At 41.9% G+C, this 18,397-nt stretch overlaps 1 protein-coding gene across 6 annotated transcripts in view; it reads right to left on the bottom strand.

Moving 5' to 3' along the window:
* Positions 1 to 1,344: 1,344 nt before the first annotated feature.
* The window catches only part of LOC141085423 (cell adhesion molecule CEACAM8-like), a 188,500-nt gene continuing 171,447 nt past the window's right edge, over positions 1,345 to 18,397 (bottom strand). For all 6 annotated transcript variants that reach the window (XM_073570783.1, XM_073570781.1, XM_073570780.1 and 3 more), the window contains 3 exons: positions 11,125 to 11,153; positions 7,832 to 7,891; positions 1,345 to 5,132 (listed from right to left, as the gene is read on the bottom strand). In XM_073570783.1, coding sequence (XP_073426884.1) covers positions 5,043 to 5,132; positions 7,832 to 7,891; positions 11,125 to 11,153 — 179 coding nt within the window. In that variant the 3' untranslated portion in view covers positions 1,345 to 5,042. The remainder of the gene's footprint in view (positions 5,133 to 7,831; positions 7,892 to 11,124; positions 11,154 to 18,397) is intronic.

The following is an 18,397-nucleotide window of genomic DNA, read 5'->3' on the forward strand; positions in this document are numbered from 1 at the left end:
GCCGATGTACTCACTGGGTCGAAGCTGCTGTAGTCACTGGGTCAAGGGCGATGTAGTCACTGGGTCAAGGGCGATGTAGTCACTGGGTCGAGGCCGCTGTAGTCACTGGGTCGAGGCCGCTGTAGTCACTGGGTCAAGGCCGCTGTAGTCACTGGGCTGAGGCTGCTGTAGTCACAGGTCTGATATTGCAATAAATCACAGGGCCAAGGCTGCTGTAGTCACAGAACTTTAATAACCCGCAAGTTCATTCTACAGAGAAAATGATAAGCTGTAATTCTCTATTTAGGTAAGACAAGTAGTAAAAAAACAAGGGAAAGTACCTAAAAGGGAAAAAATGGAGTTTGTCAGCACAAATTGACTGTTCAAGCCAAACACGGAGATTTGATGCATCCTTGGCCTAGCTAAACAGTTCAGTGCATCTTATTTGTTTTCCATTTATCTCTGCTCTCATCCATCAACTGTAGAGCTGTCAATCAAGGAAGAGCTCCCCTTCCATTGCCTGATAACTAAACAGAGCAGCTCTTGTGTAATATAAGGATATGCCAAACTCCCCTGAAACAGTTAGTTTTTGGACGCCATATAAAGCTTCTTCATGTTCTAATAGATGTCCATTCGTCCGCTACTTCCAAAAGCTGCTTTTAGCTGTATGATCCTTCAGTGATCAGTTAATTATTGGGGATTCTCTGCAGCTTTGCATCTGAGGTGTCCATGAGCGAGTAATCTACACATCCAACCTATTGGCATGTCATGTATTTTCCAAGAGTTATATAATAATATATATATATATATATATATATATATATATATATATATATATATATATATATATATATATATAAACATTGACAGCTGTACAAGGGGCTCATCTTTTCATAAGACGAATCATAGATTTGAATGGCACCATTCATTTTCACCATTAAAAAAAAAAAAAAAAAAACTGGGGACAATAAAATTGTACATGAAACGCTGATTAAAGGCCAATTTGTGTACTAAAAATCCTGTGATTACGGTCCTGAGATCACAGCAGCATGAGTACATGGGCTGAAATGCTAAATAAAGCACGATACTACTATTGCTGTTAGATTCATTTGTACCACATTCATTGTGTACTAAATATTACCTTGCATCATGATTGTCCAGGTCAGTACATTTATGGCAAATCCCAATGTATTTACATTTATTATTTTACCTTTTAAGAAAAGCCATGATTGAGTTGTGGGAGAAAATGCTTTTACTGACTCTTTTCTTTTGTTGTTGCTCAACTCTACTTTAGTGCAAATATAGCCTTAGGTTTTGCATGAAATGACAAAATAATGTTATAATAGCAATAACCAACTCACACACTTGAGAGACAGACGCCATTTTAATTATATTCATATATATTTACAGTATAGTGCTCACATATACCATAGATGTGTGAAGAGTGGTGCATTCACTCACACCTGTACCTGCTCCGGTGGAGCTTACAATTATCCCAATACTTACAGTACATATACAACCAACTACAAAGGACAGCAATAAAGGGGGTTAGAGAAGCCTCCGTTACCCTCAAACTTGCTCCTTAGCTTTCCTCCATTGTGGCAATAGACAGTGGGATCTCCCCACCTGAGCTGAGCCTCTATGTCCAGAGACCCCATATCAGGTGCAAAACGGGGGTAAACCGAAAATCAGCTTAGCACAGGGCAATTGGCCCCCTTAACGTGCACATTTGTATAAATATGTAAACTCTACGATGTCAAACAGTTTCATAGCTCTTTATATTAAAAAATTATGACACTCCTCTCCTGTGATGACTGTGGATTAGCGAAAAGCAAAAAAGAATCACACTACACTGGTCCGGAGTCCACTTCAGTATTTCATAGCGCCTCCACCATACTACGTTGATCCAGAGCCCACTTCAGAACTTCATGTCGCATCTATCTCACTACACTGATCCAGAGCCCACTTCAGAACTTCATGTCATTTCTATCTCACTACACTGGTCCAGAGCCCACTTTGGTTCTCCATTGAGCCTCTATAGTATTAGCCTGGCCCAGTGTCCACTTCAGTATTCCACAGATATGGAGCCTCCATCATGCTAGTCTGGTACAGAGCCCACTTTGGTTCTCCATTGAGCCTCTATAGTATTAGCCTGGCCCAGTGTCCACTTCAGTATTCCACAGATATGGAGCCTCCATCATGCTAGTCTGGTACAGAGCCCACTTTGGTTCTCCATTGAGCCTCTATAGTATTAGCCTGGCCCAGTGTCCACTTCAGTATTCCACAGATATGGAGCCTCCAACATGCTAGTCTGGTACAGAGTCCACTTTGGTTCTCTATGAATCCTCTATTGTACTAGCCTGGTCTAGAGTCCACTGCGTTACTCCATGGAGTCATTATAGTACTTCCCTTGTCGGAGCACACTACAGAACTCCTAGTCAGCTCTATCGTACTAGCCTGGTTCAGAGTCCTTTTGGTACTCATTATCCTGGTTCGGAAGCTACTTGTGTACGCCATGGAGCCTTCATCATACCAGCCTGGTCCTGAGTCCAGTGTGGTTCTTTACAGAGCCACCATCATACTAGCCTAGTCAAAAATCCACTTAGTTACTCCTCGGCAGCTGAACCACAGTGGTGTGAACTTCCTTGGCCATCACTCGAATGCTGGGATCTTGGGCACCTATTGCAGTTACAAACTCTTTGCGTCTTCATAATAATGTCTAAGATGCTGTGAATCGATCTCCGACCTAAGAAATTCACACTGCTCCGGTCTGGCTACCATGGAGTAATGAACTGGACATCGGACCAGGATAGTGCAGTACTAGCGCAATGGAATACCGAAGTGGATGTTGGTCCAGGGTAATGCAATAAGGGCTTTCAAGAAAGTTGACGCTGATCTGTCAATCTGTTTGCTCATTTTTACTGTGGCCCCTGCACAAGAAGTCCACATAGAATCCCATATTGTGATTTGGCAATTAACTCACGATCTTATAGGAACTTCTTCTTAAAAGGAAATGCATCCTTTGAAAATGATCTATCATTTCAAGTTTTTATGTTAAACATCTTTTAAGAAATTTGGGAAATTCCTTTTTATTTTATTAAAGATCTCATGAATTTTATAAAAAAAATAAATAAATCCTAAAATCTTGCAATTCTCACTTTGACCATTGAGCTTAAAAGTAGGCTGACACTTCCTGTTCTGTAGAGATCACTTCTCAGCAGCTTCATTACCATCACAGGCAGGATCACAATACAAGGTAACACCTATATAAAGATAACACAGGGTCCACCATTGACAATAGGCAATGTCACAGCTCACTCCCCTCCCCTCCCTCCCTGCACAGGTCACAGAACATGCCCACAACACTCTCCCATAGAAGTCAATGAGTCAGATCCTGTCTATTGTTGTCTATGGTCCATGTAACTGTTAATAGAAGCTCCGGCATAATGGCTGCCCTCGTAAATCATGTACAGAAAAGAAAAAAATAGAAAAAAATAAGCTACAGAAAAGCAAAGGGGTGAGTAATCAGTTGGTAGAGGAGGGTTTGGGAAATTTTGGGCATACCTGCAAATTCACCAGATTATTTCAAATGTTTACCCAAATTGCTGATGCCAAAATAAGTCCACACAGGAATGCCCCCATCTGCCCAAATAGAATGGGGCCACCTACTCTTTTTGGTGTGGCCAACATAAACCCTCTCTTTTTAGACCAGGGATAGCCCCAAAATTGTTAAAAAAAAACAAAAAAAAACCACAGGGCAATCTCAGCAAATTTGGGATGGTTTAGTCATCCAAACCATTATAGTAAATAACGGAGGTGTAAATTTAAGCTCCTGAGCCGCAGAACAAAATTTGTAACCAGGTCCCCTATCCACCATGTGCTATTGATAATACTGGTGTCGTTTGTGGCAGAGGGGCCTTGGAGCACCTTAGGCAACAGGGTGATGCACCTTTTTAGGCCAGTGGTATGACTAACCAGTGGCGGACATATGGATGCAACCAGTGTCAGACCGGTTTGGCAATTGCCCACAAGTACTTTAATTCTTGGGGCCCACAGTTCAGCTACATAGAAAAATCACCTGGCCCTAGTACGCAAATTTACTTTTGCTTCTATGTAATATTAATTTAGCGAGTTTGTTTGCTATATTATTAAATTATACCTTTTTCTGAAAATTGTGAATCAAGTATAATAGCATTACTCATTATTACTCCTTCACAGGGGCCTACCGGAGGATTTTCCGGTACCACCGTGGGCCAGTCCAAGCCTGGGTGCAACATGTGCAGCCAAACAGGGGTCTCTATTTCCACCTTTGGGAAAATGTTATCTTCCGCATCTTCCAAAAATGCACCCACCGATTCATCCTGGGATGTCCACTATTGGGCGAGGCTTACAATAGACCCCCACCGGATTTTGGCCAAGGAATACCAGCTAATCCAGGACAGTTGAGTCCTTCTATACTATTACAATTTTTTTTTTTTGCATTTTAGATGGAGGCGTACAGTTCAGACATTTTGTGGTAAAAAAATAAAATTCACATTTTTAGATAAGAGTCTGTAATGTTAAGGTCACCTCAAGTTCCTCTACAAAAAAAAAAAAAAAAAATGGATTACTTCATTGCATGCAACTGTCTTGCAAAAAAACACTACTTGAGACAAAAAAAAAAAATGAATAGGGGATACTATCTCGCACAAAAACATGTCCCATCTTAGAAACGGAAATCATTCTATCCCTTTAAAACTTTTTTTTTTCCTCATTTCTCAAAGGTACATTTAGCTGCCATTCTTCACCTGGACACCAGAGGGCGGCATGAGACAGGCAGGAAGCACAGGACTAAAGCTACACTGGGAAAGGTTCACATTGTGTCAGAGCCTGAGGTTGGATGGACGGTTCAGCTGTGGTACTGAGCTCATGTCCTGCCAGGACGGAGCCGGGTAACTCACATCCTGAGTGTGTTGAATTTACACATCCGACAGAGTGTCAAGAAGATGGATTGTACAGCAAATCCTGGTGCACGGTTGTAGGAATGTTGGAGAAATGAGACATTTCGGAAAGAAAGAAGACTTTCAACGTAATTTCAGTTCCGAATACACCACGTTGTCTGTAGAAGGCGGCAGCGCTTCAGGACTCCGGTTTTCGTATATTAATTCAGGCGTCTAAAAGGAGAAAAAAAATTAGCAATAGTGTATCATCATCAGATTTCACAATACAAACGGCATTAAGTAGACCTGATGGGGCTGGTGTACTTATGCTGATAATCCATGTCAGAATGACCGAATAATCCTTTTTGGAAAGTTTCCAAGCTTTAGCTGCTCTCATAAAATGCTCATTTTGATTAAAGAGTTATGAAGCCATTCTAAAGTAGATATTTATAGTTAGTACATCAGTCCATGAGATCATTTTCATGATGGAGGCAGTTTGAAATGGGAAAGATCTTTAAATTATAAAGTCAAGGCCGGTTTCTTCTGTCACTTTCTTTCAGAATACAAAGTATTTCAATAGACCTGACGAAGCTGCTGTGCTTACTTTGAAACTCAACTTCTGAATGATTGTTAAGCTTTACAAACTAATATTAAAATGGCATTAATAAGTCCTGCTCAAGCTGGCCTCATAAAATGTTTCATGGAGGATTATACAGGCAATATAATTGTGGATTTTCAAAGTAAGCAACCAGTCTCATCAGGTGTGAAAGCTCTATTGTGAAATATGGTGTTCAGATCTGCTATAATATTTATTTAATCATGGCTGCTTTCTTCGGTCACCATTGTTCACAATACACACTGCATTCATTAATAATTGGACCCATAGAGGCTGATGAACTTGCTTTGAAAATACATTTTTTGAATGACTGACTATGTAAGCCTTTTTGAAGAGTTTCATTAGCTAATATTAAAATTGAAAATGATAGGAGTCCTGCTCTAAGGACTCAAAATGCTGGTATGATTAGAGAATCATGCAGGCATTTTAATGTGAATTTGCAACGTAATTACACCAGCCTCATCAAGTGTAAGAGGTCTGTGTAATGTCGGATGCGGTTTGTATTGTGAAATCTGGTGCCACATATGCTTTAAATTGATTGAATATATTACTTCCCAAAACAGCACCACAACTATTTATTGGTTGGACTTGGTACTGCGGGTCAGCTACCTTGTAGTGAATGAGACTATGCTGCTAGACAATGCTGACATGTGTGGTAATTTGGGATTGGTTCAAACTTTACTGCAGAACATTTTTTGCAAGAATCTACAGTAAAATCGACAAATATCTCAAGTAAGGAGGTTCTCCAAGGATGTAACAAAATGGCCTCAAGTGATTCAAATGGCAGGACATTCTGGTCACGTATGAGCCAATGGGCGACTTATCACTGTATGCCTACATGGCAAAACAAGCCAAAGCCTTGCATCCAACATATATGCAAGGCTATGTGCACGTGATGTCTTTAAGATGTCGGCGTACCTGTTGAATTTGCCAAAGTGAAGACGCTTCGGGACCAGAATTGTTTTTTACGAAACATCTTCATTGGTGTTTTTTTTTTGTGGCAGAGCCTCCGGTCTTTGTAATTTAAGCTTTAAAATGGCGGGCGGCTTTCAGGAGGAAGCAACCCAAAGAATGAACAGGCTACCTCTTTTAACAGCTTCTGGACTTTCAAAGCATGACAAAAGATAGAACATGTACACCACAATGTCGTCTTTCTTTGCTGTGCACTATGTTCATTCTTCGTATAAATTTAACATTTTTTTCAGGGGAGGTTCCAAACTGAATCGCCCTGAAAAAACAGTTTGAGTTCCCACACCCTAACGTACCCATGGAAACTTTTCCAAAATATCCAAGAGGCTTTTGAAAAAAGTAGAAGACCGCCTAGACTTCTGAAAAAGTTGACAAATGCATATCTTGGGGGCAGGTTGATGCCTTCTAAATTCTCCAAAGCATGCTCCATCAAAAGACGAAAGAGGAATGTAAGAGTCATGAAAAAAAATACGTGGAGAGCAAACACCCAAATGCAGACATGGAAACTTCCCAAAATATCTAAGAGGCTTTGGAAAAAAAGTGGGAGACCTTCCAGACTCCTGAAAAAGTTGACAAATATCTCAGGGGCATGTCGATGCATTCTAAATCATCCCAATGGATGATGATGTCATGCTCCACCAATAGACGAGAGAGTTATGCAAGAGGGTTGAATGGGGCATGGAGAAGATGTAGTTGGGGGAGGCCTGAGAGGGGTGTAGGTACGTGGAAAAAAATTCTAATCAAAAGACGACCAGGTGGTCACGTCTAAACGCTGGCAAGCAATACCTAATGTGGACATAAAAAAAAAAAGCTTATGGGGAAAAAAAAAAAAACTAGTTATGCCTAGTGCAAGGTTAAAAGGGTGGAGCATGACGCAAAGACGATCACGTAGAGAATCCCTTTGTCACGTCACACAGTTATACTCTAACTTTATTGTTCATACTGTTGCATTAATCGTGCCTGCTGTATTAAAAAAGAGCGTTGGGCATGTTGGGGCACTTCCCTACCTTGTTCGAAAAATTCTACACAATGAGACCAGCCCCCTCACGTTAAGGTCCACCCAGCACAAATTGAAAAGGGCGGTTCAAATGGGGTAAAAAAAAGTTGAAAAATTTGATGGGTGCATGATGCTTCATAAATTTACCACCATGTATGAGATTTTTCAAACGTAATTCAATGAAAGTGAAACTTTTGCCCACCACAACCAATCAAATGTCAGTGCTCATCTTTCAGATGACCAGAAAATTTTACTTTAAGTGGTGCCAAGAACATGAAGATTTCTTTGTGCCGACACATTTCAATGAAAGCACCTCACCTATGTTTACGAACAGGCATGTCATTACTGTACCTTTTCCTTTTTTGGCTGGTTCTTGAACTCAATCGCAGCGTACTGTAGCTCATGCTGCTCCTAAAATAAAACACAGGAACAGTCAATTTTTAAATTTTGCTTTATACTATAGGTTTTCATTAAAAGGTTTTTCATCTTATCAACTTCATGCATCGTTACATGCAATATAAAAAAAAAAAACATGCGACTATCGAATATTAATCTTCTGTTCTGCATGTGACTCTGTATGAAGGAATTTTTCATTTTACTATTTACCACTAGTTGCCCAAGTTACCAGTCACCGCTGCAGTCTATCACAGGTGGTCCAACATGCATTGTGCTTACAACCTATTTCCAAGAGCGCTTGTAAGCACTGCTCTGAAAACGGAGTGCACTGTTAGCACCCAATTCTGGCCATCTCCAGCGCCACAGTGTTCTTCCGATGCAGTGTCAAAAAAATTCACAGTTCGATCAAGCCAAATGATAATGCCGCTGATCAAGTAGGACCACACTGCCCTCTGGAAGGCAGGGGAGCAGTGCGCCCCTGCAGAAAAAAAAAATAGACAACCCCTTTAGTAGTGGAATAGCCTAGATGTAGGGTTCTCATGAGTAATTATGCCTAACCTGCGTTATCCAAACACAGTGCCCCCTGGCAAGTTGAAAACTAGGAGGCAAGGGAGCAGTGTGCTCCTGCAGAAAAAAAAAAAATGAGACATCCCCGTTAATAGTGAAATAATCTACATGTAGGGTCCTCATAGGTAATTATGACTGACCAAAGTTATCCAGACAACATTTCTGACTTATAATAAGACTTTCTACACCACTTTAAAAGGGATGTCTGGTTTAGAATACCCATTGACAAATACCCTATTTAGGAGTTCAGGTTTAGAAAAGAGGTCATCAGTTATGGATCTTCATCTATAAAGGCAGATATAAAGAGCATGTCTCTTTGTGGATGACCCAGCTCCTCTGTGCATAAGGAAAGTTCATTCAATTGTAACAGTGTAATGCTCCATTTTTCCTGCGGAGGCACTGCAAAGGAATTGATCACTTCCTGCTAAACTTCCCCTACAAATTATAAACACCTTTCCTTAAGGCACTACAATGGAAAAACTTGGAATCAGCCTAATATTAAAATATTCCTTAATTGTCAAGATCATGAGCTTTGCACAAACTTTTGGGTAGGATTTCCTGATATAAATGGCTTTGTGTGAGTGAATGGTTTCCTTTAATGACCAAGTTGTGACGAATCTAAGCAACCACATTCTGAGCTGAATGAATGCGGATACTGGCTTTGTATTCCCCGGCAGCAGAGACCGCAGAAAAATCAAGACCTGAAAGTGTCAGTTCTATCTTAGACAAGGGGAAGGTAATTTTTCTAGTAAAAGCAAAAAATATGGGTCAGAACTACACCTGACATAGTCCATGTGTCCTCCTTCTGGATATTGGATTATGCATTTTAAAATAATGCTTTTAAACATTCAGGATGGAAAAAAATAGCATGATCTCCTATGAAATGGTGCATCATGAGGGTGGAATAATTTGCAGTTGCTCTTCCGCAGCACCGGTAGAGGGAAGTCATAGAGTCAAGGACGTCCCAAAGAAGAAAGATTCATTTCAGATCAAATGCTTCATTGATTTTATACTAATGAAAGCTGGATTTAGGCTGTGTGCACACGCTGCGGATTTTGCTGCGGTTCCGCAGCGGTTTTGGCCGCTGCGGACCCGCAGCAGTTTTTGCTGCGGTGTACAGTACAATGATTCCCTATGGGAATCAAAAACCGCAGTGCAGACGGTGCGGAATTTTCCGCGCGGATTATCTGCGGTTTTCAATCCGCAGAAAGAATTGACATGTCAATTCTTTCTGCGGATTCTCCTGCGGTTTGCCATCTCCTCTATTGAGGAGATGAAAAACCGCAGGGCAAAACCGCAGAGCAATCCGCAGGTAAAACCGCAGGTCTTTTGACCTGCGGTTTCACCTGCGGATTGTACAAAATCCGCGCGGATGAATCCGCACATTTTCCGCAGCGTGTGCACACAGCCTAAATGTTCCCAAATGTGTATAATTCTACCTTAATACCTAAACACACAACGCCCACATATTATCGTTTACGTAATGGTACCATACAGTACCCAAAAAATAGTGGCCAAACAATAGCTCAGCTCTCTATCAAATGCCGTTAACTTTTTCAGCTTGGGAGCCCAATTCCCCAATCATACAGAAACCAAGTAAAAAAGGGAACTAATAAGTATTTGCAGAAGTTTCATATTATGTAACTAGAAAGAGGATTTACAAAACAGACCAAGTCAACTACGTGATCTTTCTATACTACCGTAATTAAAGTCACCTCTCCTTGGAGAGATGAGGAAGCCCTGCCTTGGATCATCCAATTTTCTTTGTTGTTGGGTCGCAAAAATAGGTGGAATACTCCCTACTTTTCATAGGAACTAGATTGCTAGCAAACAAATGTATAAAAGGGTTTTTAGGTCTTATTTTTTTTAAAGTCAGCCATGGTAGGGGATGTTGATGAAAGAAACCGTGCTTGCCCCCATAATCTATGCTCCTTTCCAGCTGTCCTTGGCATAGTGGAAGAGATGACATCCTGACTACCAATCACCTGACACCACAGCCAATCTTCTGGCTCATCATTTCGATAACTGGTGGTTGTGACGTCAACTTTTCTGGTTGGGTAGAGACAATCAGGGGGCAGGTTGTGAGGGTGAAGCTAACCGTACACATTAGGAGGCTGACAGCTGAACAAAGTTTTGGCCTATCATTCTGTCGATAGCCATCTCAGTTATTTCTCCAATACACAGAAATTCTTATTCGGCCGGGAGAACACGATCACCAGTTTGAATGCCCGATACAGTTCTCCTCCTACTATAAGTTCACAGATTCCCCACACACATTAGCGTGTCAGCCAAACCCATCAGGTGCATCAGGGCGGGGTCAAACATTTAAGTGAACCTTTCCACTTGCTTGTTTTCCCTTAATCTCCAACCCCACCTCTCTGATTGATTGACAACTTTGTCTTCATAGTGCCAGAGAAGGGTGGAGATAGATGGAAGACAAGTAGTAAACGACTGGCCACACGAAGGGTTCTCTGAACGCCTGTACTTGATTTGATCAGTCATCCTGTGCTTACAGATTCCTTAAAGCATCCTTTCTTTCAGTTTTCAGCATCCCTTTCCACGGTTGACTTAATGGAAACTCGCTTTAATAAACAACAAGTAGAGAGTGAGGCTCACAGGGTGGAAGTGCTTAGCTTGGCTGTACATGCACGTCGCTAGGAAACAATATCGTGTATACCTACCGGAGACTGTGTTGGAATCTCGGCCTGACCTGTTAGAAAATAAAGTGTAGAAATAATCAGCTATCTCTTATTTTAACACTTCCTTATTTCAGCAATTTAATAAACAGGTACCGTGAAAGTTTCCAGAAATAATAATAGAAACTATAGTCAATTTGCGATGATGAAATATTATGCAAAAACTAAGTGACTCACCAGCGGCGTGAGAATGGTATAATCAAAAGGCATGGTCTGGTTTTAGAACCAATTGTCAGTTTTCCCCAAAATTATCTAATCAATACACTAAGATACTGAAAGATATTCCTCTAGACCAGCTTTGCAGATTCATGCGCTCCCCTATGTCATACAGGTGTATTCTGTACTACAGAACGGACAGAAAGTCCCCGGCAGGACCGACCAATCACAGCCGAAATTCAGGAACCCACAGAAAATGGTTAATGATTTCCTTATGTAAAAGAATTTTTGGCTCATGTGAAAAAAAAAAGAACCTGGGACTGGTTAATGGACAAGAAGAGGTTAAGCTGTGATAAAACCTCCGAAAGGCAGCCATTTTTAATTTTTTTTCTCAATTTTTTCTTCCTCATTTTCAAAGAGCCATATTTTTCTGTCAACACAGAAATATGACGGCAGGTTATAGTTTTGAATAGAGATGGGCGGAAACCAGGATGTTTGGGTCCGGCAGCTTCGGCAAAACAGTTACAAAAAGTTGGGCTTTGGGTGCCAGAACAGCACCCGGACCCGAACCCGGACCCCATTCACTTGATTGGGGACCCGAACATACAGTGTTTGCTGCGATGTAATGTGCATGACAGTGCGGCAAACACCGCTTCTGATCAGCAGGGAAATCATCCCCACCAGTCAGAAAGCCGCGGTTCCCACACTGAAGATGACGGTGCTTTACCGTCGAGACACGTTGTGGATAAGATTACATTTAACATTTCTCAACTGTGTACCGTGCGCTCCTTTGTGACTGAGGTTTGTTTTACCATTGCATCCATTCCTCCTCCAGAGGCACCCGGCTGGAGCTGCAGCCATCTTCCCCTGCTCTAGCCCTTATGAACGCTAACCCAGCGCTCCCCTGTGAGAGGGAAGGATGGGTTTCCGAAGCAAGACCCATCCCAGTGCCTAACTTTTATGCTGCCGACACAAATGACAGTGGCATACAAGAGTAAACTGTTTTGCTACAGTCAGCTCTGACAGCAATTATTCTGGGGTGCCAGCTGCAGAACACAGCTGGCACATGAAGTGTGCTCAGCTCCTGAGCCCAGTCTATACAGAAAGTGGACTCATCGGAGCTTATGCCCGAACCCCCCAAAAAAGGGATTTGGATGTATGCACAGATGGGCCCACAGATTATAACGGTGCCAACAGAGCATATACGCCTACTGGAGACAGACACCCAGACACAGTCTACTATGTTAAGGTAATCTTAAAATTACACCAAGTCTTTACTTTATTTCTTAAAAGGCAAGAGCTTCTCAAAATGCAATTCCAACCTAATTTAGTTTCATTAAAAAAAAAAATCAAACACAATATTGTAATATTGTAAAATACTAGAAAACACCTCAACGGGCTGTACTTAAGTTATAGACACATATAGCATAAACATCTCCTGACACAGTATCACAAAATCTTGTTTCTTCTTTTTCTGTTTTATAAAGCTCTCCATTGTATGCCACTTATTTAGTGATATATTACGCAAAGAACATAGATAAGGAAGGACGCAGCTGTAGCTGACAACCTTCTGCTTACATCAGGATCATACTATGATGGTAGACTATTCCTAAGAGCCACTTAAAAAGTGACTCCATGGTGGAGCTCCACTAACGTCAAGAGTGAAGCACAACCAACTCTAGTCAAGAAACCAAGACGTGTGGAATGCCGTAGTAATATATAGTAACTAAATAATTTATGATGTGAATCTCTCTGTTCGTTGCATTCTTTTAAATTTTTTTTTTTTACAGACGGCAAGAGGAAATAAAAAAATATTGCTACGGAATGTAATTTTCTGAGGTCTGAAATGTTGGCCGTTGGCCATGCAGGATGGTCTCAAGTTCATACATGCCTTGTAGAACTCAGGTATGAACTATTGTGTTACAGAGAGTATAGACTTGTAAACTTGGCTGTAACTTCCCGGTTCTACGGTACTTAATAGATACTAGACAATGACTCCTCACACACCCTGGCAACTATCTGCTTGGCATCATAACTAACTGGAGCACCGTACAATAAGAAAGCAAGCAGTTCAATAGACACACTGATCCATGACTTATGGATCTCTGACCAGGTGAATAGCTAAGGTCTGAGGTCGAATTTGCTACCAGGTCTCAGTGCCTGAGGGTCCCAATGACCCTTTTACTTCACGAGAAGGCACCAGTATAATAAATGGCACATTTAGAATTGGTGCCCAAGAGCTTCAAGTAACGTACGAATATGGCAGCCAAGCATGTAATATGCTGAGGGTTTGGGCCATGTTAGCTCTTCACTCAGGTATCAAGAAAATGGCAAACGTGGCATGTCAAACAGGCCATAACTTTTTCTTCTTTAGGCCTCCTTCACACATGCTAAATTTGCAGTCATTGTGATGCATATGAGCAATGAAAGTCAAAGTGCTTGAGCAATTTCCACATGAACATGGAGCTGCAAAACAGACCCAAACAAGTCCAAACGTCGTGACATTAACGTGAACCCCATCTTGCGCTCATTTAGACGACTGTTTTGCATACATTTCTTTTTCGAGGACAGAAAACATACCAGTTATAGTGTATGGGGAGGTTCAAAAATGTGTTTTTATTGCAAATGGAGTGTCTTAAATCTAAAAATTGGAGACATGTCCGAATTCATTCCAATTTACAGATCTAGCTCCCCACACTGGTGCCATCCCTGTACTATTTCTTACAGGTAGCATTTTATATGATAAAACAGATAAAACACTGACAGGGCAGGTGCAGATGACTGTAGGGTTTCTCATCCGAGAAAATCGGGTCAATTATGCAAATGCCTCTTATGATCGCTGATCAGATTGTCAACATAGAGTGATCCAATTCTCTTGGATGAAGAGAAGATGGAGAAAACAAAAATTTCTCTATTCTGTGAGAGTGTATGGAAACCAGACCGCACTCAGATGTCAGAGTGCAGTCCGATGTTTCTTCGCACTCATTGACTTGCATGGCTAAATGTGATTCGAATAACAGATCAATCTCAAGCATGCAGAGATTTTTTTCCTTGGACAGTATCAGTCTAATGAAAAAGTAATTATGTGCCCAGCCACACAGCCTTACACTAGTCCAAGTGCGATCACGCGTTTTGTTGAATTGAACTTGGACCGAAAAAAAACGTACGTCTGCACCTGCCCTAAAAACAAACAAAAATGGATAGGACTGAGGCAAGGGAGGAAAGGTTTTATTTTTTCTCATGTTAGAGCACTTGTCCTTGGCCCATAGAGGTTTGCGTGCTTACGATACCTGTTCTCTGTCAGTTGAGACATAGGTCTCGAGAGCTGTGATTCTTCAGACTGAAAACTGACACATGACTAGGAAGGGCTGCCATTTGAATTATGTAATGGGGGGCAATTTAAATACATTCTTGGAGACCCACATTAAAGCTTATTAGATTGCTGCTGGCTGAAAGATCAGCAGACAGTTGTATCTTCAAACTACCCCAAGTATGGCCTGCTGAAATATAACAGACCAGATTCTTCTCTCGATGACAGCAATGGTTGAGGAACAGTCGGAAGGCCCCTACATACATATTAGATGGTTGATGCATCCCACTCATGTTGGCGGATTCTTACAGCTTTACTGTAACATATACAGAGGCCCAATATATCCTCTTCCCTTTATCTATATCCAATTCAAATTTATTAGGATAGGTTGTTCTATGATGTCTAAAATACAAAAATACTACAGGCCGTGAGCTTGGATTATTTGGGGCAATTTAGAAAATCTCACATTGGTCTTAGGAATAAAATTCAAGGAAGTCTAATGCGTAATATTATAGTGTTAAGAAAAAAAAATAATATATGTATATATATATATATATATACACACACACACACACATACATATATATATATACACACATATATATACACATATACATACATACATACATATATATTATAGAATCGCAGAGTTAGAAGGGACCTCTGGGCCATCTGGTCCAACCCCCTGCTCAAAGCAGGATTCGTTAAATCATCCCAGACAGATGTCTGTCCAGCCTCTGTTTGAAGACTTCTATTGAAGGAGAACTCACCACCTCTTGTGGCAGCCTGTTCCACTCATTGATCACTCTGTCAAAAAGTTTTTTCTAATATCTAATCTGTGTCTTCTCCCATTCAGTTTTATCCCATTGCTTCTAGTCTTTCCTTGTGCAAATGACAATAAAGATGATCCTTCTATAATGTGACAGCCCTGGAGATATTTGGAGACAGCTATTAAGTCTCCTCTCAGTCTTCTCTTTTGCAAGTTAAACATTCCCAAATCCTGCAACCTTTCCTCATAAGACAGGGTTTGCAGACCGGTCACCATTCTGGTCGCTCTTTTCTGAACTTGCTCCAGTTTGTTGAAGTCTTTTTTTAAAATGTGGCACCCAAAACTGGACACAATATTCCAGATGAGGTCTGACCAAAGAGGAGTAGAGGGCAATAATGACTTCACGTGATCTAGACTATATGCTTCTGTTAATACATCCTAGAATTGCATTTGCCTTTTTTGCTGCTGCATCACACTGTTGACTCATATTCAGTCTGTGATCTATTAGTATACCCAAGTCTTTTTCACATGAGCTGTTGCTTAGCCCTATTCTTCCCATTCTTTATATGCTTTTTTCACATATATCTAACTAGCTGAAGAGCCCAGCGCTGCCCAGGCATGGTAACTAACTGTGGTTAGTTATAGCAAATTATAATTATCCTCCATCCCATAGTCCCGTGCCCATATACCCATCATACATATCCACGATCCCATAGGCCCGTGCCCATATACCCATCATACATATCCTCCATCTCATAGTCGAGTGCCCAGATAAATATGAAAAAAGCATAATTATATATATATAATTATGCTTTTTTCATATTTATCTGGGCACTCGACTATGGGATGGAGGATATGTATGATGGGTATATGGGCACGGGCCTATAGGATCGTGGATATGTATGATGGGTATATGGGCACGGGACTATGGGATGGACTAACCTCTGGGCTTGATGTCAGCTGACATTGCAAAGCTGATAAACCCCAAAACCATTACCCCGCTTTGCCAACGCATCATGGTAAGCGGGAAGAGCTGAGGCCAAGCATCAAAATTGGCTCATCTAAAGGATGTGCCATTTCTGGGGTGGCTGAAGACTGGTGTTATCAATCTGCAAGGGGGCTAATATCCATAGACCCTTCCCAGCCTATTAATATCAGCCCGCAACTGTTTCCTTAGCCTTCGCTAGTTATTAAAATATGGAGGACCACACATTTTTTGGGGAAGGAGTCTCACCAAAGGCTAAGTAGACAGCTGTGAGCTGATATTAATAGCCTGGGAAGCTCTATATTTATTGCCCCTTCCAGGACTATTAATACCAGCACTCAGCTTTCCCTCAGCTGGTTAATAAAAATAAGGGGAACCCCATGCCATTTTCTTTTCCTTTACTTATTTGCTAAATACACGTACAGAAAACTACACACGCAAAGCACCGATTATATATCTCACTGACAGGTTTCTTTATATCTATATAGAAGATTGTTTTATTAGTTAGAAAACTAGCTTGAAATGATGACTTCCTGTATGTAAAAACTGATGTTAAAAATCGTACTGCATATGCATGGCATACGTATGCTAGGTGAGAAAAAAAAAAAAAAAAAAAAAACACACAACACTCTCCAAATTTTTCCGTTGAGAATCTCAGCTATTTTATAAACTCAGATGTGAAGCATACCCTCACTGTCACTATACAAATGGTCCCAAACATGGATACCTAAGCTACTGCAATGCCCTTCATATGATAAGCGACATAGGTAATCAGAAGAACTAAACTACATTTGTAATTGGAGGAAATTGCCAATATTTTTTCACCTACTACATATTGGGATAGGATCTTGGAGATTGGAATACCCTTTTAAGTAATGTGTAAGTGCAATGGCATGCTCACTTAAATGGTGTTTAGAAAAAAAAAAAAAGTACTTTGGTTGAAAAATCCACATAAAAGATTGGCACTTTTTTTTTTTTTTTTTTTATTAACAGAAATGGATCCATTTTCTTAATATTGCATAACCCTTTTAAGCTTTCATTTGGCTTGTAATTTCATTATATACTCATGTATAAGCCGAGTTTTTCAGCACATTTTTTGTGCTCAAAACGCACCTTCTCGGCTTATACACAAGTCAATTGTAAAGAAAGCCAGCGGGGGAGGGGGAGCGGCGGAGCATCAGATCACAGGACAGGAGGCAGGAGCTGGAGGCTGGCTGTAACTGTGCCCGCTGTTAAAGAGAAAGATGCCGGGACCACCGAGATGCTGCGAGGGCCACGCTGGTGGGCGAGTAGAATAGAGGATATGGAGCCATGCATAGCAGGACAGGGACCGGGGAGCCATGCATAGCAGGACGGGGAGCCATGCATAGCAGGACAGGGAGCGGGGAGCCATGCATAGCAGGACAGGGAGCGGGGAGCCATGCATAGCAGGACAGGGAGCGGGGAGCCATGCATAGCAGGACAGGGAGCGGGGAGCCATGCATAGCAGGACAGGGAGCGGGGAGCCATGCATAGCAGGACAGGGAGCGGGGAGCCATGCATAGCAGGACAGGGAGCGGGGAGCCATGCATAGCAGGACAGGGAGCGGGGAGCCATGCATAGCAGGACAGGGAGCGGGGAGCCATGCATAGCAGGACAGGGACCGGGGAGCCATGCATAGCAGGACAGAGAACGGGGAGCCATGCATAGCAGGACAGGGACCGGGGAGCCATGCATAGCAGGACAGGGACCGGGGGAACCATGCATAGCAGGACAGGGAGCCATGCATAGCAAGACAGGGACCAGGGAGCCATGCACAGCAGGACAGGGACCAGGGAGCCATGCACAGCAGGACAGGGATCGGGGAGCCATGCATACAATTACAGGGACCGGGGAGCCATGCACAGCAGGACAGGGATCGGGGAGCCATGCATACAATTACAGGGACCGGGGAGCCATGCAGCAGCTGACATACCGCATGTGCAGCCGATGCGGTTGCATCGGGGCCCGGAGGTGGAGGCGGGCCCCTGCAGTGCGACTAATAATGAGGGCAATCTGG

This window comes from Dendrobates tinctorius, unplaced genomic scaffold (assembly GCF_039654945.1).
Source record: "Dendrobates tinctorius isolate UK_male_01 unplaced genomic scaffold, ASM3965494v1 ptg000028l, whole genome shotgun sequence".
Taxonomy (NCBI): Eukaryota; Metazoa; Chordata; class Amphibia; order Anura; family Dendrobatidae; genus Dendrobates; species Dendrobates tinctorius.